The sequence below is a fragment of the Elgaria multicarinata genome, chromosome 2 (genome assembly GCF_023053635.1).
Source record: "Elgaria multicarinata webbii isolate HBS135686 ecotype San Diego chromosome 2, rElgMul1.1.pri, whole genome shotgun sequence".
NCBI lineage: Eukaryota > Metazoa > Chordata > Lepidosauria > Squamata > Anguidae > Elgaria > Elgaria multicarinata.
This window is the reverse complement of record NC_086172.1, coordinates 136,384,034-136,401,237: the sequence shown is the minus strand read 5'-3', so window position 1 is coordinate 136,401,237 and position 17,204 is coordinate 136,384,034. Positions and strand designations below refer to the sequence as shown.

General features: G+C 39.4%; 1 protein-coding gene across 1 annotated transcript in view; it reads right to left on the bottom strand.

Annotated features, from left to right (window-relative positions):
• The window catches only part of DPH6 (diphthamine biosynthesis 6), a 260,810-nt gene that overhangs the window by 172,512 nt on the left and 71,094 nt on the right, over positions 1–17,204 (bottom strand). The window contains exon 6 of the mRNA XM_063118884.1: positions 3,988–4,049. Within this exon, the coding sequence (XP_062974954.1) occupies positions 3,988–4,049 (62 nt within the window). The remainder of the gene's footprint in view (positions 1–3,987; positions 4,050–17,204) is intronic.

Here is a 17,204-nt window from a genome sequence, read left to right as displayed (position 1 = left end):
CCCCATATAGTGAGACACTGAACTGCATGCTGCAGTGTCTGATTAGGTGGATTAGTATCCTCAGGCCCTGAACTGACTCCATGTACCCAGGCTGGTCTGTGGAAACTCCTGAACAGGAAGGACTACAAAAGAGTGGTTCCTGTTTCAGTTAAATCTTGCTTGAGCACCAAGGTCTTCCTGAGCACTGATGTGTTCCTTAATCCTTTGGCTGTGCTTCTGTCCAGAATTTCCAGCTTGCTTGCCTACCTGTTGAATGATGATGTTGAACAACACTAAATTAGAACTTAACAAGGCTTCCAAAGGATGCTTTGACTTTGGTCAGTCTCTAGGACAGAAGTGAGCAACTTGTGGCCCTCCAGATGTTTTGGCTTACAAGTCCCATCATCCCTCACCATTGGCTATGCTGGCTAGGGATGGAAGCCAAAACATATCAAAGGTAATAAGTTGTCCAACCCGTGTTCTAGGAGCTTGGAGGGCCAGAGTTGTGGGTATCCACTGAGGTTGATTCTCTACATACAAATTTACACTAATGACATTATTAAGTGGTCCCCCTTCAAAAAACGACTTACAAAAAAATCAGACAAACGTAGCTCCACATAGAGTACATTATAGTAGACTAGCTTTGAATTTAAGTTTCTAACTCTTGATCAGAAAAGCTACATTTTGTATTTTTAAAAAAATATGTTATCACCATCCCAGATTCTGAGCTCAATCTAGAAAAAAATCTAAATAACTGAAATGTATATTTTAATATTTACCTGCACTAGATTCTCTTTATTAAAGAGGTACTTTAGAGAGACCATAGCATGATTCAAAATTGGAAGCTGACAAGTGGCAAATGAATAAAGGAGCACTTCCAAAATTGGCCCATTTTCTTCTTCTTCTTCTTCTTCTCTCTCTCTCTCTCTCACACATACACACACACACAACGCCCCCTGACAGAATTCAAAGGAAATATTTTTAGAAGTATAGCCTCAACTTTCTCTGCAGCTGGTGTTTATGCTTCAGATTCACTAAGTTATAAAGCTAGCTAAATATCTAGTAAAATATTTATGTATGCTGACATTTACAGCAAAACACAAAACCCCTACCAACAAGAAAGAGAATTTCCTAAGCAACTTGCCTCCACAGTACTCTATGAAGTGCCTTGAACACTGCTGAGGAAACCACATCTAGAAGATGATGTTGGTTATTGTTGTCATTGTTCAACTATGACAAAAAATCTAGGATAAACAATGTAATTTGAAAATAGAAAAAAGTCATTTCATAACTTTTACTACCTTCTGTTGGTGCAACAGTATGCAACTTTAAAAGCTCACATGGATCTCAGCTTACCAATTATATTTCTCATATCATTTCGTTTATACAAACAAAGCCCAAACATCATCAGTGGGTTGAAGGAGTTGTAATATAGCCACCTGTACCTCAGATTATGAAATCGCATTGCCAACGCTCTTCACAATCATTGAAGAAGAGATTGAGTTTATGATATAATTGTAATAAACCCCATCATTGGTGATGCTAAAGTGGGAAGAAATCATATCATTTGCCCAACTGATCAGGAAGAAACAAAGTTGCTAGACTGCTTTTTTTGTTGAAGCTTAAACATGTACAAAAACTCAACTGGAAATGATCAGAAGTTAGGATACATCTCCTCTGGCAATTGCTTCACATTTCATAGAGCAGCTTTAGCTATAATATCCAAGTGTTCCTCCATGGCTTCCTGTGGGCTTTACCATGTGCTCAACTGAAGTCAGCGGCAAAGTATATTCACATGGATGCTCCACAGGTACACCAAATCATACACAAACCTTTGGATTGAAGCCAAAGGCTTGAACTCATGGAGAAATTATCTGTATATCCATGTGTACCTCCATGCATTCAAAAAGGGATGCTGGAAGGGCAACAAGAACACCAGCCCTTGCAACTAGCAACCCTACACAAACACTCCCATCCAAAGATTTGCACATCTGGTGCTGTGCTCATAGCAACCTTCAACAAGTGCTGCCCTCCACTAAGCAGGAGACATGTACAGCACCAAATAAATAAATAAATAATGTACAGGCCAGGCCCCTTGTTACAAAGAGTTAGGGATACAACCGGTTAAATGGTTGAAAGTGCATATTATTCGTAAGTCTGTAGCTGAGTTCTATTTCAGCCAGACACACAACCTGGCTTCCTGTCTAAGGGCCAAAGGTGCATTGGTTGACCTTTGCTTCACCCCTGTCCATTATCCTAAAACTGGTTATGCCACTGCAACAATTACACAGGTAAAGGTCATGTAAGCATACAACCAAGCCTTTTGTCATGGATTTTAAGGGCTGGAGTTAGCAGAAGCTATTTTCACTGGATTCCATCCTGTCTTTACAGCCAAGAGGCTATAAGGGATAACTTTTGACTTTAAACTCACTCCTACTGTCTAGATTCTTCTGCTGCCTCAGAAAATATAACTTACCTGCCTAAAGAAGTTAGTTATAACATTTCCTCTGTTTATTACTTTATGAACACTTCTACATTATGTACGTTTGTCAATAAACCTACTTTTTCGGTTAATTAAACTGGTGGGTGATTCTGATCAATCCTATCTCCCTCTACATTAATGCCTTGGTCCTTTCAACCATGTTACTGGAGTTGGGTGGTAGATATTAGAAGCTGGCAGAGTTGTAACTCAGTAGCCCAGTTCGATCTCCCCTCCTTAACGTGCTAGAGTCCTCCTGCTCTTTAACTCAGTAAGGTAGTGGTGACTATTGTTATATTGGGATATTTTGGTACAGGTTTAGAGGTAATGGTAAAGTTGGAGGAACTAGACCCTCGTCCAATTCAGCTTAACCCGAATTACCAGGCAGGCTATGAAGGACTCTCCAAAGGACCCCATAGATATTGCACACACCATTTCCTCAAATATCTATGCAGCAGGGAAGAGGTGAGGGTAGTTCTGCAAAGGCTGAGCTTTGGATGGAGGTGCCCAATTCAGTTCCAAAATACTTTTTGCTCCTGTGCACAGACCAGATAACTTTAGAACCAAAAACGTATTTCATTATTTAAAGGCTTGCAATTTTACTGATATTTACTCCAGTGGGGCAAGTATACTCTACAAGTTGCCCAATACCAGGAGCACAGAACCCCATGACCAGCATGCAGCCCTTTGCTGCAGGCTGCGTGGCTCCCAACCCCTTTCCTCACAGCCCAGCTGGTCAGCTGGATTCTGCGGAAAAGACCACTGGGAGCAGTGGTGGGAACAGCAGTCCAGATCGGAGCCACTGTGCAGGGGAGGAGGTTTTCAGTTATCAGATAAAAGACCAATTTAAAGGTATTTAAAGGTCAAATACCCCACTCATTAACAGAAGTTGTTGGACCACAATTTCTATCAACTCTAGCCAGCATAGTCAATAGCAAGAGATTGTGGGAGTTGCAGGCCAACAACATCAGAAGGCCCACAAATTGCCCATCACTGCATTAAAAAAAGTTTTTCTTTCCAACATAGAGACAACTTCCATATAGAAAAATATAATGGGTTGGATCCAGACTTAGGCCCTCTCTACACCTAAGGATTATCCCAGGAAAATGGAGGGATCATCCCTGCCTGCTCCTGGGATCCCTTGTGTGTCCTTTGGATGTACAGGGATGATCCCGGGACGATCCCGGGGGGAAAAGGCAGATGTAGGAACGGTCTTAGTCATGCTTAGAACAGACCCACTGAAACAAGTTAGTCAAGACTAACGTTTCATTGATTTCAGTGAATGTACTCTATATGTCTAAGTCTGGATACAATAAAAAATACAGTAGGATAACTTTTGTCAAATGGAGCACTTTTAATATGTGGGGTATATAACAGAGAACTTATATTTCTAGTATGGTAAGTTCTGGCCTAATATTTCGTTTCTGAAAGTAAACAGTTTAAGAAGCACTTTCCCCAGAATTTTCCTCCGCATATAACTTCCCCCCCCTTTTCTTTTTTTGAAGCATAGAACTTCCGAGAATACTTACTTCCAAAAGATAAGGTTCCATTTCGCACAATGTTTTTCCTAGATGTTTGTCTGGATCTAAACCTGCCAAGAGATGTTAAAATATATTTTAGAGAACAAAGAACTGCTTGGACATCAGAGATTACTTTTTTTTTTTTTAAGAATCTTTCTCCTTTGGAAAACAGTTCCTGCATATCAAAAATAATGTTGAGGCAAACATAGATGTCCTTAGCCAGAACTCACTCTCTTATTCCCTTTGAACAAGTGATTTCCATCCTTGGGAAAAGTAAGTTCATTTCCTTTGCCTTACACACCAGCTGGAAAAAACACACACACACAATTGTTTCACTGCCTACTTTCTATTCAGAGAAATCTCAGCAAGCAGAAAGGGAAAATGGGATGTGCCTGTTATGATAATGGAATTAGTCCATGAGATTTGATAACCCTATAAACGGCACTAAAGATACAGTGGTGGCCAAAATTGTGGACACATGAACATTTCATGTTTTGCAACTTTGCATGCTTATAGAAAATGTTGTTTCTCTATCAATTGAAAGACCTGATTCACGTAATACAACAATCCTACTTCTTCAATTTCAAAAAGTGTCTACAATTTTGGCCACCACTGTATAAACTAAAGGGTATCACTGAATTATTGCACTGGGAATTGAACAGCCTATTTATTATCATTATTATTTAAAGTTCTGGTCGTTATTCTTGTTGTTACTATTATTTTCCTCTTCCTTCCCCATTCTTTTTTCCTTGTATGTAGAGTATTTTTACATTGTAAGCCTGCAGGCAGAGGCTGTCTTGTTTTACAGATTATATGTGAGTCGCTCCAGGAGGCTTTTTGAGGAGTGGGAAAAATATACCTAGAAGGAGAAAGATGGTGGTATCCGTCTGTTTTCTGTTATGTCAAGCATGAGGGTTGACTTCAGAATTTGTAGATCTCTTGAAAATATGAACCTACCTTATGCTTAGTCTATGTAAGTCCACTGTAGTCTACTATGACTAACAGCAGTTTGCCAAGGTCTCAAACAGAAGTTGGTCCCAGCCCTGGCATTTCCTGGGATCAAACTACATGTTCCGTTAATTGCGTGAATACAAGCATTCGTATCTGAAGTTTCTATAGATCTTAGGTTATGCCTTATTCAGCAAAAAAACTTGTTTTGGGTTTATTGGACTCCACAATGCTTTTTAACAATTGTTGGAGATGTAACACACCTAATACTTCTTTTATTCATATGTTTTGGCATTGCCCAATAGTCGCTTCCTTTTGGGAAGAGGTCACGATATGGATAAATTTCGTATTGGAACAGTCTTTAATATGAAAAGATGTACATGTCCTCCTAAACTATTCATCGGTTTCTTGGAAGTTAACGTATTGTCAGTACAAATGGATTTTCTGAGCTCTTATGACAGCCAAAAGACTGATATTACTACGTTGGAAGGATAAATGTTCACACACCCCCATAGTGCAATGGACTTAGGACGTAACAATGCTATCAATACTTGAACAGGTGGTGTATAGGTGCCACTCACAAGAGGATAAATATATGGATATTTGGTATGCTTTTCTTGAAACCTGTGCATAATCATTCTCTCATTCCCATGACCATGTTTCCATCAAAAATCACATCTCTGAACCTCTTTGGCAAGGGAAGCTGGTAAGAGTAGCCTCCACTGGCACTAATATAAGCTTTCCATAAAAAGCAAATAGCAACTTTAGCTGCTATTTAAAGAACAAGAAACATACATATTAATTGAATTCACACAATTAATATCCCATTTAGTTTAGCCCTAAGCTCACTAGAGTAAAAAGAAAAAGGAAAGAAGGAAAGAAAGAAGGGAAAAAGAAAGAGTGTAGGAAACACTAGTTTCCAGAATGGAGCAGAACTAGGGAGTATTTTTAGAAGTGCTCTCACAAGCGCAACAGAACCAGCAGAGGTGGAACAGGCCTATTTAAAATTGCCCATTAACACCAAGAGCTACTACGGTTACATAGTTTTCAAATTTTATATTACTTACAGTACAATCCTATACAGGTCTAAGCAAAAGTAAGCCTCACTGAGCTCAATGGGACTTACTCCCAGTCAGATTTTTTTTAGCAGAGGCAAGGAACCTGTGGCCCTCCAGATGTTGTTGGATTACAACTCTCATTATCCTGGACCATTGGCCATACTGGTGGGCAGAGTTTCCCCATCCCTGATGTATAAGTTTGAAGCCTAAGCCTTGTTTTCATGCAGAATTGGGACATTTGCCTCAATGATATCAATCATCATTAGACAAGTGACAAACAGAACAATTGCTTTTCTAGATCAAACCAAGATCCATGCATCTAGATGCACCATATGGCAACTAGCCAAATGCATCACAGGAGCTTACAAGCAAGGCATGATGACAAAAATCTCAGCCTGTTTTTGTCCCCAAGATCTGGTAGCAGTGGTATTCTGCCTCTGACCATGGAGTTCTTTTTAAGTAATCACTTTCATTAATTTGTCTTTTCAGTAGCATTCCTCACACCTTGTGATGGGGGATTGTGCTGTATTCTATGAAGGAATACTTTGTTTTTTAGTTCTGTACTGACAATCGATGTCATTGTGTGGCTCAAGTTCTAATGTTATGAATACCCCCTCTCTCTTCATAGTTTATAAGCTTCTATCACATTCCCCCTTAGTCATCTTCCTATTTTCCTAAACTAAAAAGCTCTAAATGTTTTAGCTTTTCCTTGTAGGAAAAATGTTCCAAGCCCTTGATAATTTTTAGCTTCCGTTTTCTATACCTTTTCTAGCTCTCTGATATACTTCAAAGGCATCCTTTCAACTCCCCCCACCCCACCCTTAAGGTTAATTTTAAACCAGAAGTATTGTGTATTGTTATTATTCTCTTCTGACAGAAGTATATGCTGAGCTCATACTATCTGCGGAATAGGCTGCAAAAATACATCGCTCTATTACTGGATAGTCATTGTGTTTATTAACAATCACTACTCAAACTTACATGTTAATATTGTCAATTTTATCCTGTTATTGAAATATCAGTGTTCACAATGCCGATGATGAAAAAAGATAGAACACTGCTTAATTTTTAATTATGAATGGTTTTTCTCTTAGTAGTTTTCTATAATCATGGTATTGTAAATAAAGCAAAGGAAGAACTGCATAAAAGTCCATAACAGAATAAAACCAATCAATTACGTTGCATTTTTCCCTATGTGAAATCAGCTGAGGTGGACAGGAGGGAAAAGTCAACCTGGATGGATGGATAAATCCACAACAAGGCCCAGGCCTTGGAAAACTCCATGCAGAATTAGGAAATTAATTAGGAGGAAGAATCATAATTTGCAATGCTGACATCTATTTTATTTGACTTGCATGTATCTACGGGAAGCAATTATGATTCAATTAAAATATTCAGTTTTATTACTTTAGTGACTGACCTTGAAGTTAATGCCCATTTTATTTAATTGCATCATCTATGAATAAATGTTAACCCTAGCATGTTATGCCCCATTATTTTCAGTGCATTTCTCAACTCCCTGACTGAATTATACCAGTCAATTTATTATCCACTGTCAAGAAAGCAAGCAAAGCTTTATTTCTTGGAGAGAATTGCAGCACAAACTAGGAGAAGCATCATGAGAGGCTTGAAAATATTGTTTAACAGTGCCAAGTAAAACCAATTGGACTAACTTCTATGGCCTAGGATTTTACTGTAAAATCAGTATATGGAAGTGCAAGTTGCATAATGAGTCCGAGAAGCAATTTGTAGTCTGTCTAATTTCAGATAAACCTATTAATGGGGACGGTATACCTCCAGATTACAGCATCATTACTTAAGAAAGCCTTGCAACTCTCCATGCTGAAACACATCAGTAACTTTCTAGTATTTGAAAATTCAGCCATATTTCTGAACTACTGTGAACGCTACAAACCTCTTGTGGAAAAAAACATTTATCTAGATATTTCTCTCAACTGAACACAAGTGAGCCACACTCACTCTTAAACAACTTACATTCATATCATTTTAATGATCTTTTACAATGATTTGATTGATAAAAATCAATTAAAGTTATGTTTCCATATTTTTTTCAAGAAGCACAAAACTCCTACTTGCAAAATTCGGGAGAGGGGAGAGGGAAGTGTCCATTGCAATGTGTACACACAATGAGATTTTAATTAACTGACATTATTTGAGTAGGTTAAACCATTTTTGAAGCATCTCAAAGTTATTTTCAGTTTTAATTTGTGAATAAGTCCAGTTAAAGCCACAAGGGATTCATATGCCCAAACAGCACAAGATGAAGTGACGCAGACAACACCATGTCTAACTACACCTCTAAAAAGCCCATCCTTAACTAACACAGACTGAATACTCGTCTTTAACTCATCTAGACTAAAGCTCAACCTTACAACTCCTTAAAACAAGTATCAAGTGTTTTAATGAATCCATCATGGGAATTAGTAATAAAGGAAACTTTGGTTCTAAGGATCTTGCTTCATTCTGTAGAGTGGCATGGAAAAGTTTACAAATGCACTACGTATAATCAATCTCAGGAATGGAATGCAAGTCTGGGTCATTATGGCAGTCTGCAGACAAGTGAAGGATCAGGGTTCTGATCCTGTATTGCACAACATTGGATTTGAGCAGCCCAAAACTTAAAGAAGAAAATTACAGTCATGATTTCCTGTCGATGAAATTATATCAGATACCCTTTCTTTTTTTCTTTTTCTTCTTTATTCAACTGGGAGCTGCAAAGTAAACCCATATACCACTGAAAACTGTTTTTCAGCACAGCTCTTGGAACCTATATAATTCATCCAATGATTTGCATGGAGTGGGCAAGTACTACCATTGGGCATTTCTCACTTCCATGAAATGATAAAGCCTATGCTTAGGACAAAGAGAGCCAGGTCGCATGATCAAAACAACCCACCGTGGGCTGTTTAAACCACGGTGAGATGCAATATGTGCTGGCTGACATTTTGCACATTTAACTGCAGACGCTGACTGCAGCCAGGAAATCAGAAGACGTTTACTTCTTGGGAGGAGAGCAATGACAAATCTTGATAAAATAGTTAAGAGCAGAGACACCACACTGACAACAAAGGTCCGCATAGTTAAAGCAATGGTATTCCCCGTAGTAACCTATGGCTGCGAGAGCTGGACCATAAGGAAAGCTGAGCGAAGGAAGATAGATGCTTTTGAACTGTGGTGTTGGAGGAAAATTCTGAGAGTGCCTTGGACTGCAAGAAGATCCAACCAGTCCATACTCCAGGAAATAAAGCCAGACTGCTCACTTGAGGGAATGGTATTAAAGGCAAAACTGAAGTACTTTGGCCACATAATGAGAAGACAGGATACCCTGGAGAAGAGGCTGATGCTAGGGAAAGTGGAAGGCAAAAGGAAGAGGGGCCGACCAAGGGCAAGATGGATGGATGATATTCTGGAGGTGACAGACTTGACCTTGGGGGAGCTAGGGGTGGTGACAGCTGACAGAAAGCTCTGGCGTGGGCTGGTCCATGAAGTCACGAAGCGTCGGAAGCGACTGAACAAATAAACAACAAAAGAGGTTGTTGCACCCAAACCCAGCCACTGTGGGATATGTTAAGAGTTAAATAACCCTTCACATAATGCTACAACAGACCATGGGCTATGTCATTGTAACCCTTCCATAACTCACAATGACTAGGTTTGGCGCAACAACAACCCTCAATCGGGGGTTCGATATGCAAAATGTTGGCCAGCACACATTGCAGGTCACCGTGGTTTAAACAACCCATGGTGGGCTGTTTTGATTGTGTGAACAAGTCATATGGTAGTTTTCTTTCTTTGATTTATACCCTGCCTTTCCACCAAGAAAATGGTACTCAAAGACATTTTGACCCAACATTGCAACAATGGAATCTTCAACTACCAGTGAGCAACTGTGAATTTGTTCTCTGAAAGGCCATGTCGATTCAAACAAATGGATGATAGAAAGCAGCAGCTCACCAGAGGAAGGTAAAGGAGCATCTATTAAAAAAGAAACTACAAACTAAATGCACCTTATTTTACAATTCAAGCCATTTCTGCAGAACTTGAAAACTCTGTAACTGATACATCACTAGAGGTTGCCTATAATTGTGGTAGAATGAACTGCAACTGCACAGTATTAAACAATGCTTTATATGACTCAGCTAGCAGAAACTTGAGAAAATGCTGCCCTTATTTTAAGTGACAGCTGTAGTGATTTGAGTAAACTTAGAGTAGGTCAGGTGCCCTGTCTCTATTAAGAAGCAGCATAAAAATGAATGATTGGCTTAAAATGAAGCCCTGAAACACCTCTGAAGAGGAGTCTTGTGGAGATAGCAACCATGTTCATCTACAAACTACAGAAGGCACAAATCAGTTGCAAGAGGGGAAGATTCAGGTTCTGTGTAGGTGGAGAACAACGAAAAAGCAGAAAGACTGTAGAGGTCCTTTAAAATGTCTAGTGATGGGTTGTGAAAACATTATGGAGAATTCTGTGGGTGGATGATAAGCTGATATGACAGATAGAGGGACTGTGACAGAAGGCATCAAAAAGTCGTGATGCTTCAGACTGCAGAGAATATCCTTGAAGGATACAAAAAGAAAGAACCCCATAGAAGTCACTCAAGCTGAAAATAATTGCCATCTAAGCGAATAAGACCATTTAGTGAAGACTATCTAGATTTTAGCAGGACAAGTCTTCACATCAGAGTTGTATGCACTATGTTATTAAATGCAAAGAAGATTGAATGCTGCTTTTCTCCGAGTTCCTTCTCAGAGAAAAGTACTCTGATAGAAAAGGAACATAATGTGACCCCACTTTGGCAGAAACTCTCTGAATAGGTGGATATTAGTGTCTCATTGTTCAATGAATGAACTGATAAACTGAGAAGTGAGCAACGCTATACTGAAGACTCTACGCATATTGTGACTGTGGCGAACAACCCCGAAACGGGATTCTTCTCTATGGACAGCAATCAGACAAATTTGGATCTAAATACACATGTGCCATAAATGTACCATGTACATGTACCATGGAAGAGGGTAGTGAAATGTGGCCTCAAAAGTTCAGTAGGAAAGCTTTTAATGACCAGTATGTAGTCCTAAAATTTAAGAGCCTTATGTTTTCAACTCCCACACTAGCCTTGAGGGAGCTGCATTGTGCCCCTAAATTTGTGAAGTAAGACACTTTAGACAAGGAGCATCACACTTAGGTGCTGAGAGGCCACTTGGCTGCATGACCTCAAGGTCATACAGCTCCTCAACCTAGTCCTGTCTACAATGTCCACACATTAGATTTTTCATCCACACCAATTCACCTAGTTTTTCCATGTGCACTGGAACCCAAATTGTGCAGGGTTCCAGCTCAAATAGAGCTCTACGTGAGTAGCTTTCCCCCTACAGACACTCACGCAAATACATTGAAAACAGGACCGAAGGACCATAAGAAGCAAGGCCACACAGCCACTTTCTATGCATTACGCCCTTCAGGCACTACAAGCATCAAGGGGACTATATAATCAGTTAAAACTAAAAAAAAAAAAGGGGGGGTAACATTGGTAGTTAAACTTCATATTTTGTTTCATTTCCAAAACGTTAAAAAACTGAAGCATAAAAAGGGAATTATTATGCCTTTCTCCCTCCCTCAAAAACAGGTCAGCTATACTACATATGTTCATTTAGACAAAATATAGCTAACACCTGTAAATGCCTAGATACATTTTCTTCAATCTATATATAAGTAAAACATTACAAAAAATTAGACAGATCAATCACTCAAATTTTATTCAGCCATCATTCATTTGTTCCACCAACATACCATAATGCAACAAAACTTGACAAACTCGAACATACTTTGGATGGTTTTAGGACAGAGTTGAACTAATAAAAATGAAGTCAATTCAGTGTTACTCAATGGAAGGACTGAAAGGAAAGTTGCCCACATTATGGGAGACTGTTCCTTTCCATTCTGAATTGACGCTTACAAAACGCACACCAAGACATGCTAATGAATATGACCTGGGTAAAAATACTTTATGAAGCAAGTTAGGGTACTCAGCTCATGTTTATCATACATCTCACACTACTGACTTTCTACAAATAGGTTTTGCTACAGCAAATGGCAAAGCAGAAGGGGACAATATGGTTAAACATGGGAAGCATATATAGGTTCCAAGTTGTTTTAATATATGCAAATGTAACAAAAGCAAGGACTTCATATAGGAAGGAAAGTGTTGAAAAACAAATTACAAGCATGTCTTTTTCAGGTTATCCAATCTGTTTTCATTTTATTGAAAGGACTCCACAAGTGAATAGGGAGAATAAGAACTGACGGCAGAATTATCCTAGAAGATCCAAAAATCTTTTTGGCTGCACATTCTCTTTAAATGCAAACAAGGCTGCTCTGTGATCTGCAAGCATCATTACAGATTGATGCTGCAATGCCATGCACATTTACCTAGGCATAAGCCCTACTGAATACAATGGGACTTACGTTTGAGTAAACATGTATAGGATTGTACTGTAAATGTTTTTTATACAGGTAGAATCCCTCACCTTTAGAAATCTCATGGAGTACGCTTCAATGATTTCATCAGGGCAGTCTACACAACAACAAAAAATAAGGTACTTTTTAAAATCAAACAATAGGTTGCCACTTTTGCTGTGGGAACTGCTGTAGCACCAACAGTCTTCCTTGATGTATTTCCCATCCAGCCAAGTTACTGATAGCAGACTCCGTTCTTCTGGTTGCATCTTCATGGATCTAGTCTGGACAATACGCTTCCTGACCGTTTTTCTACAGGGGGTAGAGATGAAGTAAGAGTGTGCCTATCCCAACACTGAGACCGCTGGACATCCACTCATAGGTATGTTTGTATAGATTCTACATGCATAAAATCCATCTCACATAAGCCCATGTCATTATTTCCAGATTTTCTGGGGTATCAATTAACCAGTTCACACCTAGATGTATGCACAAATGTTATATAGCATATGGACATCTAATGGGACAGGTGTGTACTTAGTACCCCACTACACAAAAGAGATAGATGAGGTGAAAGTATTGCCTAAATCAGGTCAAGCTTACTCTCAAGTCTACTGAATCTGAAGCCTGTAACGTCTTTTAGGAACACTGAATTGAACAAAACTAGAACTCCTCAATCATCACCACTTCCTCTATTTCTGAAGTTCAGAGGTGTTGATCCTCTTGTAGCCAGAACATCAACACAAAAGGGGGTGTTATAAGGAATGTTAGGGTGATCTCAAGGATTTGCAAATATCAAAAAAAAATCTCTAGAGAAAAAAAAACCCTTAAGGGGAGAAACCCCCAAACTAGCCTGAAGAGGACTAACCATACTATTTCTGCTTGTGGGGTTCCCTGGGTAGTTGGTTGGCCACTGTGTGAATAGAATGCAGGCCTAGATGGACCCTTGGTTTGATCCAACATTGTCTTCTTATGTTCTTAACTGTATTGAGTAGCCACAGAATGTTCACTTGACTGCTGGGAGGAAATGGATTATCCATGGAATATCCTGGATGAGGGCTTGGCTAACTGACTTGATCACTGAACAGGAGCACTCCACATTAGAACATGTTGTTGTAGGTCCCCTTGCACCTCTAACACAAATTTTCTCTGTTCTGTTTCAAATCTAACTATTATTATTCCATACACCTTAAGTTATCTGTGAACAACAGCTTATCTTGTTCTTCTCTAAGTATTCTTTTCTTCTTCCTTCCTTTCTCTTTTCATAGGATACTTCACTGGATTATATTTATCCTAAAAATGCTAACATAGAAGAGAAAAATGAGAGTATACTTGAAAGATAGCCTCTAAAGTACCATTTCCCCCCAAACACATCTGACAAGGATCTTCCTTATTATTGTTAATAATGTGAACTGTGGCACTAAATGAATTAAAGTGACAACAGTATGGAGGAAATATGTCTCGAACAAAAAAGGTCAAGTGCATTTACATTCCACGGTGCAAGAACAGACTATGAAAGCTCTGCCTACCAATGTAATTACTGTAGTATGTGCTGGTTAAGCAGCAAACAAGGGATTTAAAGGGGCAGGACAGGTAAAGAAAAAGAGAAAAGGTAACATGATACCTTTTCCAGGCACCCACATAGTTTAACAAGAGAATACAATAATAGCTAGGAGTTAAAAGCCATCAGATACGCATGCAAGGCAACTCATTTTAACTAATTTTATTGAAAATAGCAGCTTTTCTGCATATGAAGGCCATGTATTAAAATGCCTTCTCTTATTTCCAAGCAAGTTAACTATTAGGGAGGATGAAGGAAGAAAATATATATTGCACTCATTGCTTTTGTACATGCCATTGAGAAAATTGTGATAAGCATTTCCAATTAGTGGGGAGAAAGTGAAATAAAATGTTTTCGATGCCAACGGATTGTATATCAGCTTTAATGCACAATGACAACATCAGAATCAAGCAATGTGAAAGCAAGCTTCATTTGCTAAAAAGAAAAAAAAGCCATCATTCATGGCTGATTAAATGTAAAAGATACACTTGGATTTTCTGGGCGAGAGCTATATATGGAGAAGAGAATGATCTAACATCTCAACCCCATCCCTGCCCACTTGCACTCTTTGTCTCCTTCAAGTTTTCTGTACCTTGGAATGAGCAAGTATATAGAAAGGGAACACAACCAGCATTTCAACAGATCGTTCTACCTTTCTCCCCATGCTCAGAGTTCTATAAATGAAGAGTTTTCATATGTATTTAGAAGCATACCACTTGGTCATGCAACATCATGATGAAACATTAAATAAATGGAATACAACACAAGCAAGCAACAACATTGGATATACCATCAGGACCAACACCAAGTTTGAGGGAAGCCTAGGCAGGTCCCTGTCACAACACAACACCTCCAAGGTGTCTCCAGCACACTCCACCTTCAAGCATACCAGATGATGGACAGCACTGCTGAAAGCACTATAGATCCAGCCTCCCAGTACTCTCCCAGCCCAGCATTGTCAAGGTGAAGCAGCTGCCACCACCATCTTCGTTATCCCCAGGAGCATTGGGAATAACAAAAATGGCTACAGCTGCTGCTCTGGTGATTCCCTTTAAAGTGCTAAGCTTTAAAAAGAATTTAAAAAGAGAGGTAGGTGTTTGCCACAGTGGGCTCTCTGAGTTCCAGTCTTTGTCCCACCATGCTGAGCCCCCAGATATTGGGGGGGGGGGGCTCTTGAGAGAAAGTCAAAATGCAGCCATCACCTTTGCAGGGTTTCCTGCATAGAAAACTCTGAACTTTGTTACTGAAAAAGGTCCTGACAATTACTGCAGACTGGACATCCTCTGCATTATACAGAGGAAGACACAGTGTTGTTACATATTCTAAACTTCTGTGGCCTTTGACTTCACAAATAACACATAACTGAGAAGGCCCTCTTCCCTAGCTGTCAGCCACTTCAGCTTAGTGGTGGGGCATCCAAAAGAAGGTTTTTGAGATCATCTCAGTACACAGTTAAGCTGGTGTGAAGTTGGTGTTGATTCAGATGCCCTGATCCCAAGCCATACTGGGCTTTAAAGATAAGCATCAGCACTGTGAATTATGATCGGAAACACATGGGTAACCAGTGAGATACGTTCACACTAACTGTTCCTTGTCAAAAGCCTTCTAGCTGTATTTTGAACTAATGTAAGTTTCCAAACAGTTTACAAAGGCAGCCCCATGTACAACAAAGTAGCCCAATCTGTAGGCTACTAGAACACAGATAACTGTGACCAGGCTCTTTCTCTCCAGATGGGGCCTGAGTTGGTGGAGGGCCCTCCAAGGCTCTGGTGCCACTTGGACCTCACTAACAAAGCAGGATCCTGACACACTGCTAAGTTGTTCCCCTGATATTTGGGGGAGGGGCAACCATATTCAGAACAGGGTGAACTCCACTTCCCTGGCTAGCTTACCATCTACCCGCAGTACCTCAGCCTTGTCTGGACTGATCTTCACTCCATTTCTCCTTATCCTTTCCATGATGGATATTTTGAAATATATCCTTTCATTTTTGTCCACTGAAAGGTGAAAACTATAGAGGAACAATTATAATATGCACTGATTTCACTAACTTTTCATGTAGGGTGTTTGTTGTCTGAAAACATCTTAACTTGAAAATCAAACCCAGTGTGAAAAATTTACCTCAAGAACAAGGCAGATCAGTCAGATGTGCTAACTATTCATACGTGGGGTTGTTTCCACTCAATGGAAACCTATATGGAAACTCCATGTAGATATGAGGATACAACTACTTCAAATCAAGCATTTTTAAATAGTTGCTAAAACCTAGAAGGCAGAGATGTACTTAGGTACTGACTACATCTACTGTAATATGTCTGAAGTTAATAGTAATGATGAGCTGTTATGAGCTTTGATGTGTTATGGGTTCTTAGAACATACTGAGGATCAAACTGATCACTTTAGCTAAAGTTTATTACAGTTAGCAAAAATGTTCCTTCAGTGATCACCCTGAACTTTTATTGCGCACTTCACTTGCACTCCGTATGAAAAAGTGATATTACATTAACTTGTGCTAAAGGTTTCCATATGATAAAAATGACCTTTAAAGGCTACTTTTTGTCCTGAAAAATCTGAATGAATTTAAATTGTTATGGTTCCATTTCTGGATATACTTTACAGAGAAAATGCCATAATGGTTCACATCCTTACAACTCTGTGAGCAGATTCTAAAAAATGTGACAAGAGATTAATCTGCTTAAACACTATACTTCAGCAACTAGCTACTATAAGCCCCATTATTCGCTATTGGGATTCACTGGGCTTGAAGCAACCTTAAAGCCAGTGCCCTTTCTTGGCTGCCACCTAAAGACTCTAGGACACCTCTGTTCCAGTCAGTTCTAAGTCACATGATAGTCCTAACTCCAAAGAAGCTAACTAAAACTTGCTGAAACTGACTGGCATCTATACCTACTTTCAGGATAGCTATCACATTTGGCCTGAGCAGCAACTTACTGCTAGACTATGATCCTGATTTCTCTGCTTACTTAGCTGCCCATTGCTGTTAACTCCTGCTCCCCTGATTTATCTTCTGGCTTCTTACTTTTTCTTGCCTCCGTATTCTGGTGCAGCCTTTTCCATTAAGACCTTGATCAAATTCCTTCATAATAAACCAGTTGCACTTGATTATTAAGAGCTACTGATGTAACTTACTAGTTAAAACACCGAGCTACGAATTAGGAAG